General features: G+C 51.9%; 8 protein-coding genes across 8 annotated transcripts; 5 read left to right on the top strand and 3 right to left on the bottom strand.

The window, feature by feature from the left end:
* Positions 1-17: 17 nt before the first annotated feature.
* On the top strand, positions 18-1,235 carry K460DRAFT_381361 (C2H2 conidiation transcription factor-like protein FlbC; the record flags this gene model as incomplete). The annotated part of the gene is made up of 2 exons (XM_040935348.1): positions 18-1,047; positions 1,114-1,235. The coding sequence occupies 2 exons, from the start codon at positions 18-20 to the stop codon at positions 1,233-1,235; spliced, it is 1,152 nt and encodes a 383-aa protein (XP_040783155.1).
* A 3,232-nt stretch (positions 1,236-4,467) lies between these two features.
* K460DRAFT_381360 (NuA4-domain-containing protein) lies at positions 4,468-5,147 on the bottom strand (the record flags this gene model as incomplete). Its single annotated transcript, XM_040935347.1, has 3 exons — positions 4,468-4,674; positions 4,752-4,958; positions 5,013-5,147. 3 exons carry the CDS (start codon positions 5,145-5,147, stop codon positions 4,468-4,470), a joined length of 549 nt encoding a protein of 182 aa, XP_040783154.1.
* Positions 5,148-5,482: 335 nt separating this feature from the next.
* K460DRAFT_411168 (transcription elongation factor-like protein s-ii) lies at positions 5,483-6,441 on the top strand (the record flags this gene model as incomplete). The annotated part of the gene is made up of 2 exons (XM_040937460.1): positions 5,483-5,966; positions 6,017-6,441. The coding sequence occupies 2 exons, from the start codon at positions 5,483-5,485 to the stop codon at positions 6,439-6,441; spliced, it is 909 nt and encodes a 302-aa protein (XP_040783153.1).
* A 1,048-nt stretch (positions 6,442-7,489) lies between these two features.
* K460DRAFT_421522 (cysteine proteinase) lies at positions 7,490-10,191 on the bottom strand (the record flags this gene model as incomplete). Its single annotated transcript, XM_040938148.1, has 3 exons — positions 9,889-10,191; positions 9,674-9,814; positions 7,490-9,598 (listed from the first exon to the last, which is right to left on the bottom strand). Exons 1-3 carry the CDS (start codon positions 9,922-9,924, stop codon positions 7,490-7,492), a joined length of 2,286 nt encoding a protein of 761 aa, XP_040783152.1. The 5' UTR covers positions 9,925-10,191.
* A 140-nt stretch (positions 10,192-10,331) lies between these two features.
* Positions 10,332-10,728, top strand: K460DRAFT_371794 (uncharacterized protein). The gene has a single exon (XM_040934422.1). It carries the CDS (start codon positions 10,366-10,368, stop codon positions 10,639-10,641), a length of 276 nt encoding a protein of 91 aa, XP_040783151.1. The 5' UTR covers positions 10,332-10,365; the 3' UTR covers positions 10,642-10,728.
* A 40-nt stretch (positions 10,729-10,768) lies between these two features.
* On the bottom strand, positions 10,769-14,779 carry K460DRAFT_349209 (uncharacterized protein). Its single transcript, XM_040931415.1, has 2 exons — positions 12,271-14,779; positions 10,769-12,219 (listed from the first exon to the last, which is right to left on the bottom strand). The coding sequence occupies exons 1-2, from the start codon at positions 14,509-14,511 to the stop codon at positions 11,104-11,106; spliced, it is 3,357 nt and encodes a 1,118-aa protein (XP_040783150.1). The 5' UTR covers positions 14,512-14,779; the 3' UTR covers positions 10,769-11,103.
* A 1,238-nt stretch (positions 14,780-16,017) lies between these two features.
* Positions 16,018-17,389, top strand: K460DRAFT_371790 (SNase-domain-containing protein). Its single transcript, XM_040934421.1, has 2 exons — positions 16,018-16,428; positions 16,507-17,389. The coding sequence occupies exons 1-2, from the start codon at positions 16,057-16,059 to the stop codon at positions 16,942-16,944; spliced, it is 810 nt and encodes a 269-aa protein (XP_040783149.1). The 5' UTR covers positions 16,018-16,056; the 3' UTR covers positions 16,945-17,389.
* Positions 17,390-17,747: 358 nt separating this feature from the next.
* On the top strand, positions 17,748-21,678 carry K460DRAFT_296035 (carbamoyl-phosphate synthase; the record flags this gene model as incomplete). Its single annotated transcript, XM_040929603.1, has 5 exons — positions 17,748-18,081; positions 18,140-19,656; positions 19,840-20,004; positions 20,131-21,516; positions 21,571-21,678. The coding sequence occupies 5 exons, from the start codon at positions 17,748-17,750 to the stop codon at positions 21,676-21,678; spliced, it is 3,510 nt and encodes a 1,169-aa protein (XP_040783148.1).
* Between the last annotated feature and the right edge of the window lie 57 nt (positions 21,679-21,735).

The raw sequence follows: 21,735 nt of genomic DNA, 5'->3' as shown, positions 1-21,735 counted from the left end.
CATCGCCTCGGATCGCAATGGCAATGGCAGTCGACAATCGTCAGCAGTCCCAGCTCAACGGCTTGGGTTACGAGCATATGCGCTACCCGGCAGCACCACCACCACCACCACCACACTTCACCAACCCATGGGTGTCAGCCGGTCCCTCGCCGCAGCAGCTGTACTCGAGCTCCGTCGCACCCAACGTGTCGGCTGGCCTGGAGCACGCGAGCCAGCGGCCCACCAGCATTGCCATTCCCTACCACAGCCTGGCAGTCACGGCACCTACCATGGGACAAGGTATTACTACTCTCCCGGATGCCAACTATGCGGCCCAAAACTTACTTGATACCTCCCAAGATCTCCTGTCGCGGGGTTACACTGGTGGTTACGCTACCTCTGCCTCACCAAACAACCAAACCTATGCACCCACATCGGCTCCTTATTCTCAGGTCGAATATGGCAACACAGAGAGAGGTCCATACACATATCAACAGGATTCTTCCCGTCGATCTTCACACCCGTCAGTCCCCTCACTAGCATTCTACGAGCCTGTGGAAGCCCAGCGCCAGCGCCAAAGTTCACTTGTTGACTTTAGCAGAATGAATACCCAGCAACAATCGCGCACCAGCTTCAGCGATGCCCTCGACGCCAGCCGCGGCATGGTGTCCCTGAGCCAGTCTGATATCACCCCGAGGAACATCTATGGCTCTCAGGGAACCAGCCGCAGCTCCACCGACTCGTACGGCTTCCCCTCGACCCACTCGGCACACTCGTCCATTTCGTCAGCCAGCTACGGCCCGAATGGCTACTACGGTGGTGAAGGTTCCGTGACCGACTACAGCTCTGCATCCGAGTCGGTCGACCTCACCCATTCGCGAACCCTGCCCCGCCCCAGCGCCCTCCTAGGCGCCGCCATGCCTCCTGCGCCTCAATCCATGATGAGCCAGTTCAGCTCAAAGGTATCGTCAAGCTCTCAGAAGAAGCACAAGTGCAAGATTTGCGACAAGCGCTTTACTCGCCCAAGCTCGTTGCAGACCCACATGTATAGTCATACTGGCGAGAAGCGTAAGTCACAGCTGGCAACCTTTTTGAAATCGAAGAAAGCAAAAAAAAAACTAATTCATATGACAGCTTTTGCCTGTGAGGTGGAAGGCTGCGGTCGCCATTTCTCAGTTGTATCCAATCTGAGGAGGCACCGAAAAGTACATAAGGGAGATGGAGCCATGGATGCCCCGTCTCCAGACGACGCTTAAACTGTCGATCACTCAAGTGATCAACATTGTTGATTCACATAGCGCGCCCAACCTTTCTCGGACTTCACGTCGTTGTTTTCCACAGTCACCGTTTGCGTTTTGAGATATCCACCGTCGCATTTTGGTTCGCATGATAGACTGGGACCATTTCACGACCAAAGAGACGACTCTTCTTCTATCCATCGCTGCACCACAGGTTTTTCGAGATACCTACCCAGCCCCTCTCTGCAGCTGAGGGGCTGTTGCGGAGTTTTGGCGTTCGATTTCACTGCGAGTACCCTTTTTCCCTGAGCGACATTTTTCGTCGTTCACCTGTATCAATACGCTGCTACCTACACTGGTCCCTGGTTTCCTTTGACTTTTTTTTCTTTTTCGTTTAATCCCTCTACCGACCTTTTCTTGGCTCGTCACGGGCTTCGGCCCATGTCGTCATGGAGCATCACCATTCGTTATTATCTTTAATATTTTAGACCCTCTTTAGCACCACGCTCGGTCGGATATATCGTCGAGGTGGTATGCATGACGTTTGTACAGTAGTAGCTTGAAGGCGATTTACCCAGCAAAGAGTTGCCAGGGTGGCTTCGCTCGTTTCAGACGAGTGCAGCAAACGAGCGAAAATGACGCACGCATTCCGTGTAGGATATGAAAGGAATGCGCCAAAATCATAGACCCTGTTATCGTTGCATTATACCGTCCCGGGTCCCTTTTCCTCACAATCTGACACAGTGACGTCTCCGCCCTCGTCATCTGATCCTGCTGAGCACACACAGGAAAACCACCAGCCTGTCTCCGCAATGCCATCAATGGCGTCCGGGTCTTGAACCAGGTTCTTGACTTGGCGTACATCATCCTGCGTCAACCCCCCTGCTAGAGGCGCTGGACCCTGAATCCACAACCCCCCAACTGTCAGCGAGTGGGATGCCTGCCGATGGCACTTGGGGGCGCTCGGGGCTATCTTCAAGAGCTATGCTATCGTTTGTTGTGTGCTGGCGTCTTCCCTGCTCCCTGTCGCCGTATCGGAGGCAGTACAACGAGAGGGTAGGGTGAGCAGCCCGTAGTGGTTCAGCCAGCCATGCCCCCCGGTGGTTTCAGGCGAAAAGCAGCTGGGTGCTGACATAGTGTTGGACTTCTCGCTCATCAGGCAGGTCGGTTGCAAGTCTTGTCTTTTGGCATATAGTGTGTATCTACTTTGAATAATAACCGCTTATTAACGTGGGCCAGCTCGTACCGAGGCAGACTGTGAGATCAGATCGTGCTGTAGCGTGCCTGACTGACCGTTAGGGCCCTGCCTCCTTTTTCTTTCTCCCGCAATGATCATCTGTAGGACGCGACACCTCACAGCAACACGAAACACAAGGCTGACGAGCCGCGGTTGCGCCGTCGCGGTTACGGGACTCAGACTGTGATGGTTGGAAAGGGTCAGCACTCTTCCAATCCCTCCGGTAACCGGCTGTCCATTCACGGCTCCTCTGTAAAGCCATCCGAATGCACCTTGCCACCCGCTTCGGCAGCTCTATTTTTTTTCACAGTCTTCAAAAACTTTGCACATATCACGAAAGACAGAGTGGCAATGGTTAGTTAGTTACTAGCCACCCCGTTGCGAGGCAGCGTATCAATCGCAGCCCGCCCCCGAGCAACCACATCCATCTTCTAGTCAATTTCAAGCGTAGCTTCCGCCCCAATTACAAGTTTAAAGCCACGCGCTTTATGTGCTAGCCTAGCTATTATTTAATATTTTTTTATTTTTACGTAGCTTTATTAGCATTTTAGTTTTAAAATAGCAATGCTACTAAATATAGTATAATTTAATTTAAGTATAAAAATTATTAAAAAAGCTATAAAAATAGTAAAATATTATATATAGCCTAAATTTAGTTACAGGCAATATTATTAGCGTAGTATTTTTAAAAAGTACGTGTATATTAAAAGTAAGGCTTTTTATAGTAGTAAAAAAAAAAGCTATTTTAGCTAGTATTATATAATTTATAATTAGTATAAAGCTTAATTTATATTTAATTAGCAGTATTAAATATAAAAAAATATTTTATACGTACTAAAATAATAAGTAAAGCTATTTTTAACTATTTAAATAATAATTATAAAATTAGTAGCAGCAGTATATATATTTAAATTAGTTTAAGTAGTAGCTTTAGTAAATTAATAAAAGCATAAGCACAGGCTATAGTTTCTAGAAAAGAGAGTACTAATTGTGGCGATGACCCTACTTGTGAGACAGCAAAGTTGACTGGAGCGAGACACCTCCCCGCCCCCCGAATTCTCTGCTCCTTCCTTGTACGTGTGGTCGGCTCATGTTTATTATTTCCGCATACTAGGAAATCCAGGGATGCGAAGTTTGTAGCCTGCCTGCCCATTGTGACTCTTCTCCTCCCACTCGTGACAGACAACCCACAATCCGCGCTACCGCCTCAAGTTTAAACGAAGCACTCAAATCCTTCTCGAAAAACTGCCAGGTATGCTTCCAAATGGCATGCATTATGGACGTCCTTGCGTCCCATCCCTGAGGCGAGAAGAAGGGTCTCTCCAGCGGTTAATGGCAAGGACAGGGTTCTGAATCAACAATGCGGCTGTTGCGTCAACGGAAGTGCGGGGAGAGATGGTGAATTCAATCTTCATTCATTTAGGATGCAATTTGCGTGGCGTAAAGCAGCACCACCGCCACCAGTCACAGGTCACTCTTATTTCCTGATTACACACGCAATCCTTCCCATCTTCGAGTAGCGCCAACGCAACGCAACGCACCATGCAAGCCCTCAAGCGGCATGAAACCCGCTCAGCGATGCTGCAAGTCATAAACTCGGCAGCAGTGAACGGTAGAAGTTGCATGTACCCGTGCCAAGAGCGCTCCACCGCTTCTTTCTACCACCCCAAGTAACAGTCAAGTAACAGTCAGTATCTAATCTCCTCGCCGGAATGCAGTGTCGCCCAACGGCGAGAGACATGGGTCTGACATCGAGACATAACGGCCGTCGCGATACCCCACCATCTACCAGGAGCAGTTTCAGCACGCTGCAGTCGAGCTAGCCACTGACCACGCGCACTTCGCTTCTCTCTTACCGCTAGTTTGAACCTTCCTAATATGTCCAACCCGAAGTTGCTCCACCCTGGGATCCATAAGACTGTTGCACGGCTTGCGTCAAGTGCCCTGCAATTCCAATCACTATTCATGGCAAATCGCCTTCGTATGGCGATGTCGGAGTCTTGCACCGAATCCTCACTCTCTTCCATAGGAAATCTTCGGCCGCTTCGCCTTGTTGCTGTCCTCGTCTTCCTCGTCTTCTGCCTTCTTCTTCTTACTTCCTCCGCCTGTTTTCTTCGTACCGTTCGCTGTAGGCTGGCTTGACTCGCGCGTAGGAAAGGACGAGGTTGGTGTAGCTGCGTGCGAGGGAGTCGTCTGTATAGACGCAGGTGTCGATACTTCCTAAGGAGCCAAATTAGCGGAACTTCTTTGGCCTCATGTCCACGTCGCAGAACATGGTCGTGTGTCCCTCAACATACTCTCAGAAAGGCATTCGAGCTCCGGCTGAAGATCCTATCCACATCGCTAATCGGAGCCTTTCGCCGCGTCGCAGTTCCCGCTCCGCTTGTCGTAGTCGTAGTCGCAGCGCCCTTGATGTAGTTGTCGAAGCCCTTGATGATGTTCCCGGCGCTCGTTTCTTCGAGGTACTGCGTCTCGACGCGCAAGATGTTCTCCTCGAGCTGTAGCTGCACGGAAAGGTAAGCACATGTCTTCGAAAACCCGGGGGTTGCTTTGTGTACCAGATTGTTATCAAGCAGCCGCTTCTTGTTCAATGATTCACGTAGGTCGCGTCGTAGTCGCTCGTAGTAGGGCATTCCGCGCGAGGCATCAGTGGAGGTATTGTTTGCGCTTCCTGGGGGCGCATTTTCGGCCATCGCGTAAGCCGGCGTGCTCAATAGCAATCGGGTAGTTGATATAGCGAAGTAAAGTTGTTCTCAAGTTTGTTATATAGCGGATTAGACGTTTGTGCCTCCCTCAACGTTCGGGCCAGGAAGTAAACGCGGAGGCTAGCGCGTCTTGGCGCGCTCTGGCCTTGAAGCAAACTACCAAACTCCATCGCAATCAAAAGCTGTCACCCACTCTCTCCCGCCGAGCACACGACACCAGCGCTCTCAACTTCAGCGTCTTCGCCCGGTCTCTTTAGCAACACTTATATAAAATCCCCGCTAACTCACGCGACCAACCAACCCGACTACTCCCCACCTTTACCATGGCCATGGATGCTAAAGAGATCGAGTTTCGCGGCAAGGCGATTGGCAAGGCGGTTCAAGAAAACGAACCTAGCGCCTCTGTCCTAAAGCTACTCAACGACCTGAAGACTGGCGTTCATGCGACCGAGGATCTGTTGCGCCAGACAAGAATCGGTGTTACCATCAACCGCCTCCGCACTCACAAAGACCCCGCGGTACAAAGGCTCGCTACAGAATTGGTCTCGAAATGGAGGGACGAGGTCAAGAAGCAGCCGAAGAAGGGCACCCCGGCGAAAGTGGCAGCAGCGAACGGCAGCGCATCACCTGCTCCGCCGTCAGGCACATCATCTCCAGCTCCAAGTCAGGCAAAGAAGAAGCACGATGTGCCTGCCGACAAGCGCAACTACAAGACGGACAAGGTGAAGTACCAGGTCACTGGCGAAGAGCCCCGCGACAACTGCGTACGGTTGATGTACGACGGCCTGGCCTTTATGAGCGAAGCCCGTAAGTTACCGCACGTGAGCTACCTTTGTACCTTGCTTACCCATTTCTAGTTCCCGACGAGATTCTCAACGTCGCGAAACAAATCGAAGCCGCCGCCTACGCCAACGCGGGCAGCCTCAACGACGCGTACAAGGGCAAGATACGCTCCCTCTTCCAAAACCTGAAGAGCAAGTCCAACCCCCTACTCCGCAAGCGCGTCCTCTCGGGCGAAGTCCCCGCCAAGAAGTTCGTCGTCATGACACACGACGACATGAAGTCAGATGCGCGCCGTGCCGAGGACGAGAAGCTGAATAAAGAAAACATGAACGAGGCCATGGTTGCGCAGGTGGAGAAGTCCGTTTCGAAGGAATTCCAGTGCGGAAAGTGCAAGCAGAAGATGGTGTCGTACAGCCAGGCGCAGACGAGATCTGCCGACGAGCCCATGACGACGTTCTGCGAGTGCATGAACTGCGGCAATCGGTGGAAATTTTCCTAGGAAGCGTTTTGAGAAGATTGAATTGGCGGTTTCAACGGTGCATGGTGTACTGTTCTGGATGTTTGCAAAATTGAGGAACGGGCGTTTTTCATGGGCATGGTGGAGGGCGTCGGTATACCTTGGTGTTTCTCATTCCCGAATCGAGGGGTCCTAGAGCTGCACGCAGCTTTGTATGGACGTTTTTTCAGTTTACTTTTATAGGTTCGAGTTGAAGAGTGGTATGACTAAGGTGTAATCTTATATCAGTATTTGGTGTGTCTATTCTTTGACTGCTGTCGTTCCTTCTTCTCCCTACTTGTTCTTGATATATGCAGGAGGACTACGTCTACAGGCAGACTGAGTAATTGGATGCATACATTCAAATGCCCGTCCGTCGGCTCTAGGAACGCTCCACGCATGGTTATGTTTCTGGTGACACGACAGCCGCTATATTCCTCATACGCATCGTCATGGACCAGCCAGAACAAACGATAAGTTTGCGAGGTCAAGGACGTGAGAGATATTGCAGTCTGTTGGTTCTAAGTATGTGGTTTAGGGGGGTGAATAGATGTAGGCATGGAAAGAGCAAGTTCTTCGCGTCTATTTTAGTTCAATCAATGCATGTTAGAGAAGAAATGAATTCTCCTAGTTGCAATTCGTCTTTCATGCCTCCCTCCTTCTACCCCTTGCTATATCCAAGTCCCAAGCCTTCATCCAAAAGAAGAAAGCGAGGAAGAAAAGAAGAAAGAGCAGCAATATGCACATGCATTCCGCCAAACAGCAAGCAGAGCAAATGAATAAAAAAGTAATTACACAAAACGCTTTCGTCAATGCCATTTCATTGGACTTGGCTTATACCACACGTGGGGGTCGGTCAGCTCAAGAGTCCAGGGTTCAGATCAGATAAAAGGAATAAGGCTAAAAGCCTACAGCCATGTTTACGTTTCCAGTTAGGAATACCGCGAACAGATGCGCGCGGAAGGAAATTTCCCAAGGGCCATCTAGTAGTTTTCTCAAATCCAAGACCCGTCTTTTGTTCTTCGGATCATGTAAGAATCGCACTTGTCGCCTAGAACTTGAATGTGCTCTTCTTCCTGCCTAGACTGAATCGGTTCTTCTCTTTGCTGCCGTCCTTGTCTTTGTCTGCGTCTTCGGACTCGCCGTGACTTGCAGGCTCTACACTCTCTTCATGTTTGTCTTTGCCCCAGAACTTGGGTTTGCCCTTTAGACTCATGCTGGTATGTCGGAACCGGTTGAGCCCACCCATTCCCTTTACACTACCGAATCCGTTGGCTTGCTTGTCCTTTTCTCCAGCCCCACTCTCTGTAGGTGTAGCGTTGTCGCCGTTCTTCTCTCCGCTTCCAACGCGCTTCTTGGCATCCTCTTCTGCCGACGCTTTGCTAGCCGCTAGTGCCAGACGGAGGTCTTCTTCTTGTTTCCGGTAGTTTTCGCGGCGTTGGATTTCCATATCTTTGCGCTTTTGCTTGGCCTGTTTCTCGAGTTCCTTGGCGGCGGCCTTTGCTTCCTTCTCTTCTTTGCCTTCTTTCTTGAAGAGCCCGAGATTGCTTTTCTTTGAGCCGAGGACGGGGATGTGCGTTGAGACGTGTTCGATGGGGTGGTGTTCGGTGTTGGTGGGGACGTGTGCGAGAGGTGGTGCAGTGGCGGCATGGTTGAGACTTGCGAATTGGTCCTCTTCTTCGACTGTAGGCGTCCGAGGTTGGTGGAAAGCATGATGTGCGTGCCCATTTGCGGCGCCGTTTGCTTTGGGCGTTGTGACTGTTACGAGATCCTGATTGAGCTGTGTCGCTTGTTGGGCCGCGGCGAGGCCTTCGGCTTCTTGCTCCTTCATCATGGCCTCTTCCGTAGTCTCTTGATAGAACAAGACGTATGCGCAGGCTAGAACGTTTTCGCCGCCAAAGAAGTTCCTGACGTATGCCTTGTCTACCGGCTCTACCATTTCGTCGTCGAACAGCAGCCAGCCTCGATCTTGCGTCTTGATGATTGATACGTAGTGACCATGATATGGTCCACCGCCAATATGTACAACCACTGCATATAGCTCATATAGCCTATCCGGGTCCTCTGCGTCGTCTGTTGTATTGAATAATCGGAGATAAAAGGGATATACTACGCGGTGGAACAGCTTCTGCAACCGCTGGAGGTCTTCGGTATACTTGAACCTCTTCAAATGCAGCGCTAGGATCTTCGGTAATCGCTTGATCTTCATCCTCTTCTCCGCTTCTTGTAGGCCTCCGCAGTTGTCGCAGTGGAATTTGTTCCGCTCGCAAAGCATCTCTTCTTCGGAAAATTTCCGTAAGCAGCTCGTCACGGAGGAGTGTTGCTCGAGATCGACAGATAGATCTAGGAAGGCCTCGTCTCGCTGGGAGGTGTTTTCACAGGTAAGACAGCGTGTCTCGGACGTTAGCGTGCCCTCGAAAAGTTCGTGTACCCATCCCGAATTTGATTTATTGGAAGCTGTCGAGTTTTGGTCCGGCACCACTTCCCCCGAGGTAATGGTCTGGCCATTCAGCTCCGACTCGGCCTCTGTTATGCGATTCTTGGAATAAAAGTCGACATTCTCCACCACCTCGTTTAGTAATAGGTTGAAAAACTCATGTGCGTCCTGGTGCATGGGCGTTCTAAACATTTCATTGTCCCGCCGCAGAATCTCGAGCAGTTTGTGCGGGCTCACTACGCCTATGCGTGAGCGGTGTGCTATCATGGCCTCGAATATGTCTTTGAGAGAGGAGAATAATGATTCGTTCATGCCGTATGATTTTGAATTCTCATAGTCCATCTGCAGCACAGGGCCTGCGGCCAGGGCCTGCTTCTTCTTGTACTCTGGCGAGTCCTTGTTGTCCTCGGGCTTGGTGCCTGGAAGGCCATTCTGTGCGCCTGGCGTTGTTGCGGGCTTTGCGGGTGCTCTTGTGGGGCTGGATATCGAAGTCCGCCCGGGTGGCGAAAGGGGCGAGTTCTGACCATTGGGAAGGTTCGTGTTGAGTCGGGGTAGAGGCGCAGATGGGGGCCTCTCGAGGGCTTCTGGTGGCGATCTAGCCGGGAAGTTGATGACCTGTTCTCGGAAGGGGGCTGAGTAGTATAGGCATTGGACTATCGAGTTGCAGTAGCTGAAGGCAATGGGTAAGCGCTCAGTGGGGTGGATGTTGGTGGGAGTGTGCATCTATACCATGTGCTTCCAAACTGCGGCGTGGTTAGCCCGAGGACTGGCGCGGCGCAAGTGCACAGGAGGACTCACATTCTCGAATCCAAAGAACTTGTCGCTGCCGTCGCTGCGCAGAGGTCCCGCATTGACTAGCAGCTTCTCTAGCGGTGTCGGTTCCGGGGCATTGGGATCTTTCTTGACAGGTGCAGTGCCGGGTGCTGGGCTTGCTGGCGCCTGTAGCACAGCTGTCAGTACCAGCAGGCATTGCGGGCCAGCGCAGGGAATGCAGGGCGGCAGAGCAGACTCACAGCATTGGACTTGATACGGCTGAAGAAGGAACTCATGGTGGCGGGCGCAGTCCGGGGCCTCGTTTGCTGTGGCCTGGCTATCTACGGCTATGGCTATAACTAGGTAGTGGTGGTGGTAGTAGTGGTGAGTGAAAGGCCGTCGAGGCGTGAAGGAGGAGCGTCGGGCAGCATGGGGAGCGCAGAGAGCAGAGGCAGCGCGTGGGAGCAGAGGCAGCAGCAGAAGCAGAAGCAGAAGCAGAAGGATGCACTTGATTGCAACGGCGCATAGGAAGGCTGGCAGAGAAGGGAAGCAGAGCCGGAGCCGAGAAGGCGAGGCTTGGGGGGAGCAAACTAGCATTAGCATGACTAGCAGGACTAACAGACAGGCGACCCATCCCATCCCCCATCAGATCCCCACGACCAGGAAAAAGGGCCCCGCGCCACGAGGAGGAGCCTGCGAACCGCCCTGGTGCTACATGTTGGGTGGGGCGGAAGAAGATGCATGGAACAAAATCTCTTGTTCTTCCTCTCTCTCTCTTCTCCATTCTTCTTTTCTTTTTCTTCTCTCTTACCTTCTTTCACTCTTTTTCTGACCTCTCTCTCCCACCAGATGATAAAAAGTCTCTGCGCCGCCCGCCCAGCCGTGCCTGGCACAGTCAAGACGCTCAACGCCGCAGCCAGGCTAAAGTCGACCACTCACCCCTCGCCCGTTCTAGATCAAGCAGCCCAAGCACCCGTTGGCGCTTGTTGGCATCCTTTTCTGCCTCCTTCTAGCGCCTTCCTGTTCCGTGGTCGTAGTGACATGACATGCAGCTGGAGGCCTGCCTGCTTCATCCAGACCCTTCACTCTCTAGACGGCCGACCTTGTAGGCACACGTTCACGTATGATAGTATCCCCACTGCACCTAGTCATTGCAATCTCACAATTCATTCCAACTCTCTCTTCTATGGCTGCGAAACCATCAACATGGTACAGGTACAGGTATAATGATGCGCGTGCCACCCCCGCAACGCCCCCCAGTACAACGGCCCACCCCAGCGCTGCACACCACCTGCGTCGTATTCTCATAACCACGCCCTTGCCGATCCATCTCCGACGCCGCTGGAAATGCAAATGCAAATGCCGCCCCGCCCCCAAATATGCAACTATAACACATGAATGATACAACACGAGAGAAGAGTAAGGAAAAGAAAAAAAAAAGAAAAAATACAAAACCTGCAAAGGAAAACACCTAATCAAAGCCTCCGTAGTCGCTTGCTTGCTCCGAGCTCAATGGCAGTGCGACTGTTCAGTATCAGATCCTCGTTCCCGCCCTGCGGTGGGTTCTGCTGAATGTACTCTCGCCGTATGCGCGCTGCCTCCTGGTCCCACGTAGCTACGCGCTCCTTGAAATCCGCTGCGTTCGCCGTCGCGTCGTCGCGTGCATGGCTGGCTTGGTCTAGATACGGCTGCTTGACTTCTTGACTCGCCGTGCGCCATCTAAGTCCAATGGCATTGCGAATCTCCTGCTTCGTCGCCTTGGCCTCGGCATTGCCAGTCGCTGCTCGCCGCGCATCGTCGCCTTCCTTTTTGCAAAAATACCAAAAGTCCTTGGTGTAGAGCAGGAACGGGTTGACCCCCGTGCGTCCTGGCTTGATGGGACGCTCCCCAATCTGCTCGAGAATGGCCCCAATAATCGCTGCTTCATAGTCCTCGTCGCGCTGTACTCGTACTGACTTGTTTTCCTTTGGCGGTGACACTGCAGGCGCAAACCTGCGTTTCCCCTCTCCGCTTGGGGTGGAAGCATGCTCTAGCTTAACCACCTTCTTTTCCACCAGTGGGCTTGGAACCTGGATAGACCCGACTATCGTCTCAGCGACTTCGGCAGCAACACGAAGACCCGACAGATAGGCGCCGTGCACCGTCGCGGGATGAGTCCCACATGTCGCTTCACCAGCAAAGTGCAATGGCCCATGTGGCCGTGCCATGACATCGTAGTCGCCTGCCTGTGTCTTTGGACCAACGTACGAATAGCTACCTCGAGCAAAGGGGTCTCTCTTCCACCGCGTGACAATCGTTTCGGATGGAAGTGGGACTGCATTCGGTGCAAACATCGCGTCAAGTCGATCCGTCACCTCTTTTACCAACTGGTCGTCCGACGTGGCTTCAGCGTAGTGCGCAGCGTCGCCCGCCAGGAGCGCTACCAGCACAGGCTTTCCACTTGTCTTGATACAGTTCCAAAACAGGTAGAATCGCCCTCGCTTGGCCGAGTAGTCTTCGGGCCGCATGCTGGCTTCGCGTTCTGCTTCGTTCAGCAATCCAAACATGTCTCGGTCTGGCTCCCAGAACGCCTTCTCGTAAACTAGAATAATCTATGCACAGTGTGTTAGAAGACTGGTTATCACAGTATGATTGCTACTGACCTTGTTGAGAAGCCCGAAGCCCATACGCTCAATGACATCTTGTTTCCAGCTGGGCAGTGGAGGCTGGAATGTAATCGACCCGGACTTCAATACGCCAAGAGGAGTGGTAAGGACGATATGATCCGCCTCGTAAATCTCGCCGTTACTGCATTCCACCCTGACAGCCCGACCGCCCCCGCTCTTATCCGTGTTGTACTGAACCGACTTGATCGGCGTGTTGAAGCGAACGTCAAGTTTGCTGGGAAATTGCCATAGCCCACGGGGAACCTGCTGGTAGCCTCCAATCACCTCCGTATGCTCCCCTTCAAACTCGTTGCCCATGTCCTGATCCCACCCACTCAAGCTGAGCTGATTGACACTGACAGCATTTGCGTATTCAAGATTTGCATGATGCCAACTAAGTAACCGCATGTCTCTAGGCTTCATATCAACTAATCCCTGATACTGCCGGAGCCCTTCATCCATCGTCTGGCCTAATGTCGGGAATTCGGATGCTTTTGCGATTGTATCGAGATCAATCGATTGTGACATCGATACGCCCGGCTTCACCTTCCATCCCAAGGCCTCCACTGCTTCTGCTGCTGTGATGTCGGGATTGAAGCCAGCCGTCAACTGGTATGCGCGTCCGGCGAGTTTCTCCACCCCCGTTGTAGGTTTCTCTTCCTTTGTTGATGCCGTGCTCGTAGCGTTCGCAGACAACGGACTATCTGAATTCTCCAGCTCTGCAATGGTGCGTCCACCGGCATCGCTCGGTTCGCGCCCAAAAAGCATCATGTTGCGATCACCCTCAACAGTTCGTTGTGCTGCAGGTTTGTTTCGATACACACTCGCTCGTTCCAAGACGTCGTTGTACAGCTTCTCCACCAAAGCATCTTGACTCCTTTCCACAACCGTTCCATCGTAATCGTAGAGTATCGTGTTGTCACGTAGACCGTGGTAGGGGATCCCGAGCTGTCCTCGGATGATAGCGTTCATCGGATTGCCGTGCTCGAATCCTGTGACTATTTGCGCGCCCATCTCAGCAGTGCAACGATACCCGGGCGGGAGCGTAGAATTTGACTGATTGAGAAACGGATGCGAGTACACTCTGCCGCCAACGCGCGGGCGAGCTTCGAGAATAATGATCTTCGGAGGCCGTTCGCCCGCGTCTGCCAACTGATCTCCTAGCTGGGTGAAGAGGCCTTCCAGGTGACGAGCGCATCCTAAGCCTGACATTCCCGCACCGACTACAATGATTGTCCGTGTCGACGCGCTTTTGGCCTTGGCTCGTGAAATAGGGCTGGCGGTATGGGGAACTTCGACACAACCAAAGTTGATGTATCCGTGCCTTAGAAGCCACATGTGTGCCACTTTTGCTAAACCGAAAAAGCGCTTGTCGCGAGCGCATCCTGCAGCTTCTGCGTAAGAAACATATACCATTGGGTTTCGATGCCATAGTCGCAGGATTGCATTTCTGATATTCAAGTAGATGGTGACCTGTGTGTGTGTAACGTGGTCCCGTAGGAGCCTATACTCTGCCGGGTGTAGAGTGAATGGGTTGAGTCGACTGTTTTCTGCTGCCAGAATGCACTGTCTGCCAAATTCGGGCCACGACAGATCCGGGGGGATACTCGAGCTTGCCTTTAATTCAGACAGTTTCCCATTGGTCGTGGGCAACTTTGTTCTATGGTGTTTTCCCACCCCCTCATTCAATTGAGGAAGTTCTGGAGTTGATGAAGCCTGCGATTCGCAACCCAAGCTTTGTGGTGTTCTTGCCATGAATGCAATATCCCCGCGAGAGTCTTTCGATGATGATTCGAATTTTGCGCGAGTGCCGTCCATAGCTGATCGGGTATTATCGCCGTTTAGAAGTACAGCCGATTCGTTTTGAAGGTTACTCGTACCATTCCCTAATCTTGAGTGGGATGTAGACGGATATTGCAGTGGCGAAGGGGTATAGTTTTGTCCATATCCATGAATAAAGGCACCTGGAGTAGACCCTTCCCGCTCGTCCCTGCCACTCAGTTGACCAACACTGAGCTCCGAAGTATTGTGTGAATCACCGTAGTGCACGGACGATGAGCTCGACCCCTTGCTGTATCCCAGGTTACTAAGCCTGGCTATGGGAGTGATACCAGCTTTCAGATTTATATTATCGTCGGACAACGGCAGTGACAGGAGGTCATCGCGGGATTGCTCGAAGAAGTACGGGCTGTCCTCGAGTGTGTTTGAATCGGGGGTGGATGCGAAGGTGGAGAACATGATGGCGCGCAAGTTGAAGAGGCACCTGATAGCGCCGAGGAAAGGGCTACAGGCCGCGATGGACCATGTGCTTGAAAGCGAATGGGGTTGGATCTGGGTAACGAATGGAATTAGGTTTTACAATCATTGAGAATTCGGTTCTTGGAAAGATAGCGGGAGGGTCGATGGAAGACTGTGATGCCGCTCGTTCGACGTTCGCACCTCGAAGAAGCGAGCCATCACACCATGCCTACTTCGGCCAGACGCCGTTCGCACGCCGTCAATGCGAACCCTGCCGCCTCGACATCAGCCCTACTTCTCTGTTCACGCGAACCTACACGAAACCAGCTCAAAGCTCTGCGCGTATGGCGGCAGACGTGAGCGCCTTCAGGTGCACAGCCATCTGCTGCATGGCTTGATCCGTGCCCCGGCGTCAACGAACCACCGACATCTGCCTCATCCAACCCCGCTTTCGTGGAAGCGAGAAGGACTACAACACAATCATCCACATCGCCTGGCATTTACTTGTATTGCACAGGATGGATGGTTGGTGGACTCATTTGTTTTAGGGCCATGTAGTCACCAGAGAAGCTCATCACTTCTTGGAGTAGGTCTGGACAGCCTTAGGGGTTCTTCATGTGAGTGATACTGAAAGGTAAGCCATGTTTCGCGAGAGGAGATTTGAAGCACTAAAATACAATGGCTCCTTTTTTTCTAGGTAAGTTTTAGACGGTTCTTAGAACATACAGCATACCTCCACACCCAACAGAGCTAAGACTGATGGAGATTACAGATTGCCGGGAGCACCGACACCTATCAATTCCTACACGAACCGCTCAGCGTAAAAGTCGAATCAAACATCGCAATCTCCAGCCGTTATATCTTTCACTCTCGCCTACCATAGTCGTTATCGCAGGCCCGCGTCTCTTCCATCTTGAGACGTGAAGCCTCGTCTTGGGGGACGGAGAATACGTAGACATGAAATATGATAATTTCAGTCCATTGGATAATGCAAAATATCTACCCAGTGCGTGTCTCTGGTATGAAACTGAGACCAGCTACGACGTAGGCAAGGGTCAACTACATGGTGTGGCTTGGGCACCAGATGCCGCAAGTGTTTGTGATCGGTCCATCTACGCTGCAGAGGCCTTGGATGATATCTACTGTAGTAAAGCAGCCTATGTAGTGCAGCCTCGTAGTCTCTAACCACTTGTAAAGCGCTGATCCTACCCTGCTCGGGTAGCTAAAAACATCTGGGCTATCAACAATCAACCTTACCTTTCTTGTTCGTAATTGTGTAAGATTCCAATCGAAGATTTCAAACATAAGATTCTAATCGAAGATTTCAAACAATGATATCAGATTACATGTTCATTCCTCGTTCATCCTACTATTTGTAATCCACCTTTGTACTTTTCGGCAGCAAAGTGATGAGCTTGCCTATGTGTGATAACGGAGTCACGTGGAAACGCTCCATGCGCACGGACAGAATAAACACTACGTAATCCGGCACGAGCTCAAAGTCTCTCTCCATTCCTCCACAGCGATACCTTCGCAGAACGTACAATGCGATGGCCTTGGTCAGGCGACGACGATGACCAGAAGAGTAGCGGTCTCAAGACGGGGGCTGCGCCGTTGAAGTCGAATGGTTGGGCGTCAACATTCACTGAGCCGCGGACCTTGATCCCGTCCATCGCGTTAACAATTACCACCGTTGCGGGTGTTCGCCTGTACAAGTCATACTTGCGACGTATACCGACTGTCAATCATATCAAGCCTGACTACTTCCGACGCAGAAGCTTGTTCGGTCAGGTCACGAGCGTCGGAGATGCGGACAACTTCAGGCTATTTCACACACCTGGAGGTAGGATGGCTGGATGGGGATGGCTACCGTGGAAGAGAGTACCAACGAAGAGAGAGGACTTGAGCAAGCAAACCGTGAGTGGTGTAATCAATACTAGCTGAAATCTGTTTGATTTTCGCGATGACACAATGCATCACTAACACCCTGGGAAGCTCCACATTCGACTCGCTGGTGTCGATGCTCCAGAACTCGCTCATTGGGGCCGAGAAGCACAGCCATATTCGAAAGAGGCCCATGAATGGCTCATCAACTTGATCCACAATCGACGAGTTCGTACATACATATACAGGCGTGATCAGTACGATCGGGTGGTGGCTCAGGTGTATATACGAAGGTGGCTACTCAGAAAGGATGTGGGATTGGAGATGCTGAAAATGGGATTGGCTACTGTATACGAAGCGAAGACTGGCGCTGAATTTGGCGCTGTCGAGGAAAAGTACCGCGCTGCTGAGAGACATGCTCGAGAGCAAAAGGTTGGGATGTGGACGAAGCCAAGCTTGATACAAAGATTGGGTGGCGCAGGTACGAAGGCACCGGAAAGTCCACGAGAGTACAAAACCAGACATGCGGCAGCAGATAAGAAGAAGTAAATACAAGATGTGGATATTCGCAGAAGCCAACCATGACTTGCGTCACTGTATGCACACGAACTACAAGCTGGCACAGCATTTGGCAGGGCACGCCAAACCAATGGAGTGGAGTCATTGGAACCTCTGGTGTTTGTCCAGTCGCCAAGGCTCACTTGTTTTTAAATTCTTTTCCAGGTGAGCCGAAGTTTGGTACATCGCCTTGTGACTATACTGTATAAGTCATAAGGTCCATTTGCAAGCGACGCAAGATACGGGAAAGCAATACAAAAATTCTTTGCACTTGTACCGACGTTAGTCGTTTGGCGCCGGTAATCGGTCCCGGCGCGTTGAAGTCATCGCGGTGCAGTTCAGTTGCTACTAGATATGCGATTACCCAACCTGGCTTTTGTATTGGGCAGCCAACATCGATTGTGAAGCTTGAAAGAGCCATAGTCCAATAATAGCACTCCTGTTTTGCAAGAACGTCTTGACACATGCGGGCATTTCTCGTGTTTTTGGTTCCCCGGCCTTTCTTCTCTTATCAGACCCCCCCGTTTATCGGAGCGGAAGTGGTCTAAACTGATTGGCGCGCCGACGAACCCATCGAATTTTTGGCGGCAGCGTCACATCTTCCCCACAGATTGCTCATTATCTTGAAGAGAGTCATTCGCACTCTGCTCTGCTGGGCTTGAGCCGTAGCAGACTTCAATTGCACCAATTAGCCCTCGAGCGACCCTCCTTTTGCGCACTCGACGCCTTTATCCTCTTCCACCGCAGGGTATCTGTTAAGAGCTCCAAGCTTCCCGGCTGCTTGACCGCCTGCAATGGCTCTCTGTCTGGCACGCCGCGCACCTACTCTTACAGGACAGTTCCGCTCCCTAGCATCTGCAGCCTCTTCTCGAAATCTCGTATCTCGAGCTGTCAGGCCTATAACTTCTCTCCGCACGGGCACTGAGTCATCTGCAGCGTTCCGACAGCTGCGAGCTTTCACACAAGTCTCAGCAACATGGAATAAGAGTCAAGAGGCGCCCAATGCGAAAGCATATCTAGACAGCGGTGTAATAGCAGGCGCCCGAAACCTAGTAGATGTTAAGAAGGTTTTGGTTATCGGTAGCGGTGGTCTCAGCATTGGTCAAGCTGGAGAGTTCGACTATTCCGGTACGTATATGGAAACCATTCTCATGGGGAGGGATGACTGCATACTGACCGTTTTCAGGCTCACAAGCGCTCAAGGCTCTGAAGGAGGCTGGCGTCAAGTCAGTCCTCCTCAACCCCAATATTGCAACTATCCAAACCTCGCACGTGCTCGCCGATGAAATTTATTACCTGCCCGTAACGCCCGAATACGCCGAATACGTAATCCAGAAAGAGAGGCCCGATGGCATCTTCCTCAGCTTCGGTGGCCAAACTGCGCTCAACTTGGGTGTGCAGATGGATGCGAAGGGCATTTTCGAGAAGTACGGCGTCAAGGTCCTTGGAACCAGTGTTGAGACTCTGAAAACTAGCGAGGACCGAGACCTGTTCGCGCGCGCTCTGGAAGAAATCAACATTCCCATTGCTAAATCGATCGCGGTTTCCTCAGTCGACGAGGCACTCGACGCAGCTGAAAACATTGGATACCCCATCATCGTCCGCGCTGCGTACGCGCTCGGAGGTCTTGGTTCCGGGTTCGCGAATAACGCCGAAGAGCTCAAGAACTTGTCTGCTCGTTCGCTCACGCTATCGCCTCAAATCTTGGTGGAGAAGTCGCTGAAGGGCTGGAAGGAGGCCGAGTATGAGGTTGTGCGTGATGCAAGCGACAACTGCATCACTGTTTGCAACATGGAGAATTTCGACCCCCTTGGCGTACATACCGGTGACAGTATCGTCGTATCCCCGAGTCAGACCTTCAGCGACGAGGAATACCACATGCTCCGGTCCGCGTCCATCAAGATCGTCCGACACTTGGGCGTTGTTGGCGAGTGCAATGTGCAATACTGTCTTCAGCCAGATGGGCTCGACTACAGGGTTATCGAAGTCAACGCGCGCTTGTCTCGTTCTTCTGCATTGGCATCTAAGGCAACTGGATACCCCTTGGCGTACACTGCGGCAAAGATTGGTCTCGGACACACCCTCCCTGAACTACCAAACGCCGTTACAAAGACCACCACCGCAAACTTCGAGCCTAGCTTGGATTATGTCGTCACAAAAATGCCTCGATGGGATCTCAGCAAATTCCAAAACGTCAAGCGTGATATCGGCAGTTCTATGAAGTCGGTCGGCGAGGTCATGGCTATCGGCCGCACGTTCGAGGAGTCGTTCCAGAAGGCTTGCCGACAAGTCGACCCCAAGTTCTTAGGCTTCGAGGGCGAGAAATACGGCGAAAGCCTTGATGATGAGTTGGCAAACCCTACCGATCGCCGATGGCTTGCTGTCGGCCAGGCTCTCTTCCACGAGGGCTACACTGTCGACAGGGTACACGATCTCACCAAGATTGACAAGTGGTTTTTGTACAAACTTCAGAACATTGTTGACTGCACACACGAACTCGAGGACATTGGCAGTCTGTTTGGCCTCAAGAAGGAGATCATCCTAAAGGCTAAGAAGCTCGGCTTCTCAGACAAGCAGATTGCAAAGGCCGTCAACAGCAGCGAAGACGAGGTTCGAGCACGAAGGAAGAGCTTTGGCATCAGGCCATGGGTCAAGAAGATTGACACATTGGCTGCTGAGTTCCCTGCCGACACGAATTATTTAGTGCGTACATTCCATTCCAAACCATTCAGCATGCAGAACTAACAACTAGCAGTATGTAAGTAACCAGCTTTCGCTGCCTCTTTGAGCTCTGAACTCGAGTGCGGACACCCTCTTCGAATCCGGACGTTTTGGACTTGGTTTTGTTATTGTCACCTATTCACAGTCGCTAACTCATGATTTCAGACCACCTACAACGCCTCCTCTCACGACGTCACCTTTGATGACCACGGCATCATCGTTCTTGGGAGCGGTGTCTACCGTATCGGAAGCTCGGTAGAGTTTGACTGGTGTGCGGTCAACGCTGCCATGACCCTCAATAACCTCGGCAAGAAGACTGTCATGATCAACGTAAGTTAAACCTATTCCGTTCGATGTCCCCGGATGTGCTGAGTCCATCCCGGAACCCCTGATACTTATCCTGTTACTCTTGTTGCAAACATTGAGACACTCCTCGCTAACTCAACCGAAAAAAAGTTCAACCCAGAGACGTACAGCACCGATTTTGATGTCGCTGACAAGCTCTACTTCGAAGAGCTCAGCTATGAAAGAGTCATGGATATTTACGAGTTGGAGACTGCAAGCGGTGTCGTTGTGTCTGTTGGAGGTCAACTCCCTCAAAACATCGCACTAAAGCTCCAGGAGTCCGGCAAGGCCAAGGTCCTTGGAACTGACCCCAAAGATATCGACAAGGCAGAGGACCGTCACAAATTCTCTTCAATCTTGGACTCCATTGGTGTAGATCAGCCCGCTTGGAAGGAACTTACCTCCTATGAAGAGGCGAAGAAGTTCGCTAACACTGTCGAATACCCAGTCCTCGTGCGGCCATCGTATGTTCTCTCGGGTGCTGCGATGACTGTCATCCGCAGCGAAGACGAGCTTAAGGAGAAGCTCCTCGCTGCCTCCTCAGTCTCGCCTGATCATCCTGTCGTCATCACCAAATTTATCGATGGCGCTCAGGAGATTGACTGCGACGCTGTTGCTTCCGGTGGAAAGGTTGTCGTACATGCCGTCAGTGAGCACGTTGAGAACGCCGGTGTGCATTCTGGTGATGCTACCCTTGTGTTGCCACCAGTCAATCTTGACAAGAGGATCCAGGAGCGCGTTAAGGAGATCGCCGACAAGGTCGCTAAAGCCTGGAACATCACGGGTCCCTTCAACATGCAAATCATCAAAGAGGAGGTCGAAGGCGCTGAACCCAACCTCAAGGTTATCGAGTGCAATCTCCGTGCCTCTCGTTCGTTCCCCTTCGTCAGCAAGGTCCTCGGTACCAACTTCATCGATGTGGCCACCAAGGCCCTTGTTGGCCGCGAGGTCCCTGAGCCCACGGATCTTATGGCCGTCGAGAGGAACTATGTCGCCACCAAGGTGCCTCAATTCTCCTGGACTAGGCTAGCAGGTGCGGACCCCTACCTCGGCGTCGAGATGAGCTCTACTGGTGAGATGGCCTGCTTCGGTAAGGACCTTATCGAGGCTTACTGGGCATCTGCTCAGTCGCAGATGAACTTCCGCCTCCCTCAACCTGGTGAGGGTCTCCTCTTCGGTGGCGATGTTACCGCGGATGCCCTCCACAGCAACTCTTTGATTCAAATTGCGAAGTACGTACACCCGCTCGGCTACAAGTTCCTCGCCGCCAATAAGGACGTCAAAGCGCTCCTTGAGAAGAACACCGAGGGTGTCAGCGTCGAAGTTATTGAGTTCCCCAAAGACGATAAGAGGAAATTGCGCGAGGTGTTTGAGAAGTATGATATCCGCGGCTGCTTTAACCTGGCGAAGTTCAGGGCGAACGGTCTGCTGGACGAGGATTACGTGATGAGAAGGAACGCTGTCGACTTTGGTGTGCCTCTATTTATGGAGCCTAAGGTAAGCCCACTTAAAAGTGCAACGTGATCGTATAAGAAGCTAACCCATGAACAGACCGCCGTTCTCTTCGCTCAATGCATGAGCGAGAAGTTGCCAAAGAAGGAGGGTATTCCAAGCGAAGTCAGGTCATGGAGTGACTTCGTTGGTGGACGCCCGTTGTAAATGAGGAGGTCTTCAGTGTTGCAGACATGTCATCCACACTTTTGACAAAAAGAGAAT

Source organism: Cucurbitaria berberidis (assembly GCF_010015615.1).
Source record: "Cucurbitaria berberidis CBS 394.84 unplaced genomic scaffold K460scaffold_7, whole genome shotgun sequence".
Taxonomy (NCBI): Eukaryota; Fungi; Ascomycota; class Dothideomycetes; order Pleosporales; family Cucurbitariaceae; genus Cucurbitaria; species Cucurbitaria berberidis.
The sequence above is the reverse complement of the archived record's forward strand: the minus strand, read 5'-3'. Positions and strand labels throughout refer to the sequence as shown.

What these genes read in the sequence shown, in the direction of transcription:
- K460DRAFT_371794 (XM_040934422.1), top strand. Translation starts at nt 10,366, where the DNA reads ATGCATGGAACAAAATCTCTTGTTCTTCCTCTCTCTCTCTTCTCCATT.
- K460DRAFT_349209 (XM_040931415.1), bottom strand. Translation starts at nt 14,511, where the DNA reads ATGTTCTCCACCTTCGCATCCACCCCCGATTCAAACACACTCGAGGAC. An exon ending in GCTTCGGGCTTCTCAACAAG is followed by an intron (nt 12,220 to 12,270) that starts GTCAGTAGCAAT and finishes CACTGTGCATAG; the next exon opens with ATTATTCTAGTTTACGAGAA.
- K460DRAFT_371790 (XM_040934421.1), top strand. Translation starts at nt 16,057, where the DNA reads ATGCGATGGCCTTGGTCAGGCGACGACGATGACCAGAAGAGTAGCGGT. An exon ending in AGGACTTGAGCAAGCAAACC is followed by an intron (nt 16,429 to 16,506) that starts GTGAGTGGTGTA and finishes CACCCTGGGAAG; the next exon opens with CTCCACATTCGACTCGCTGG.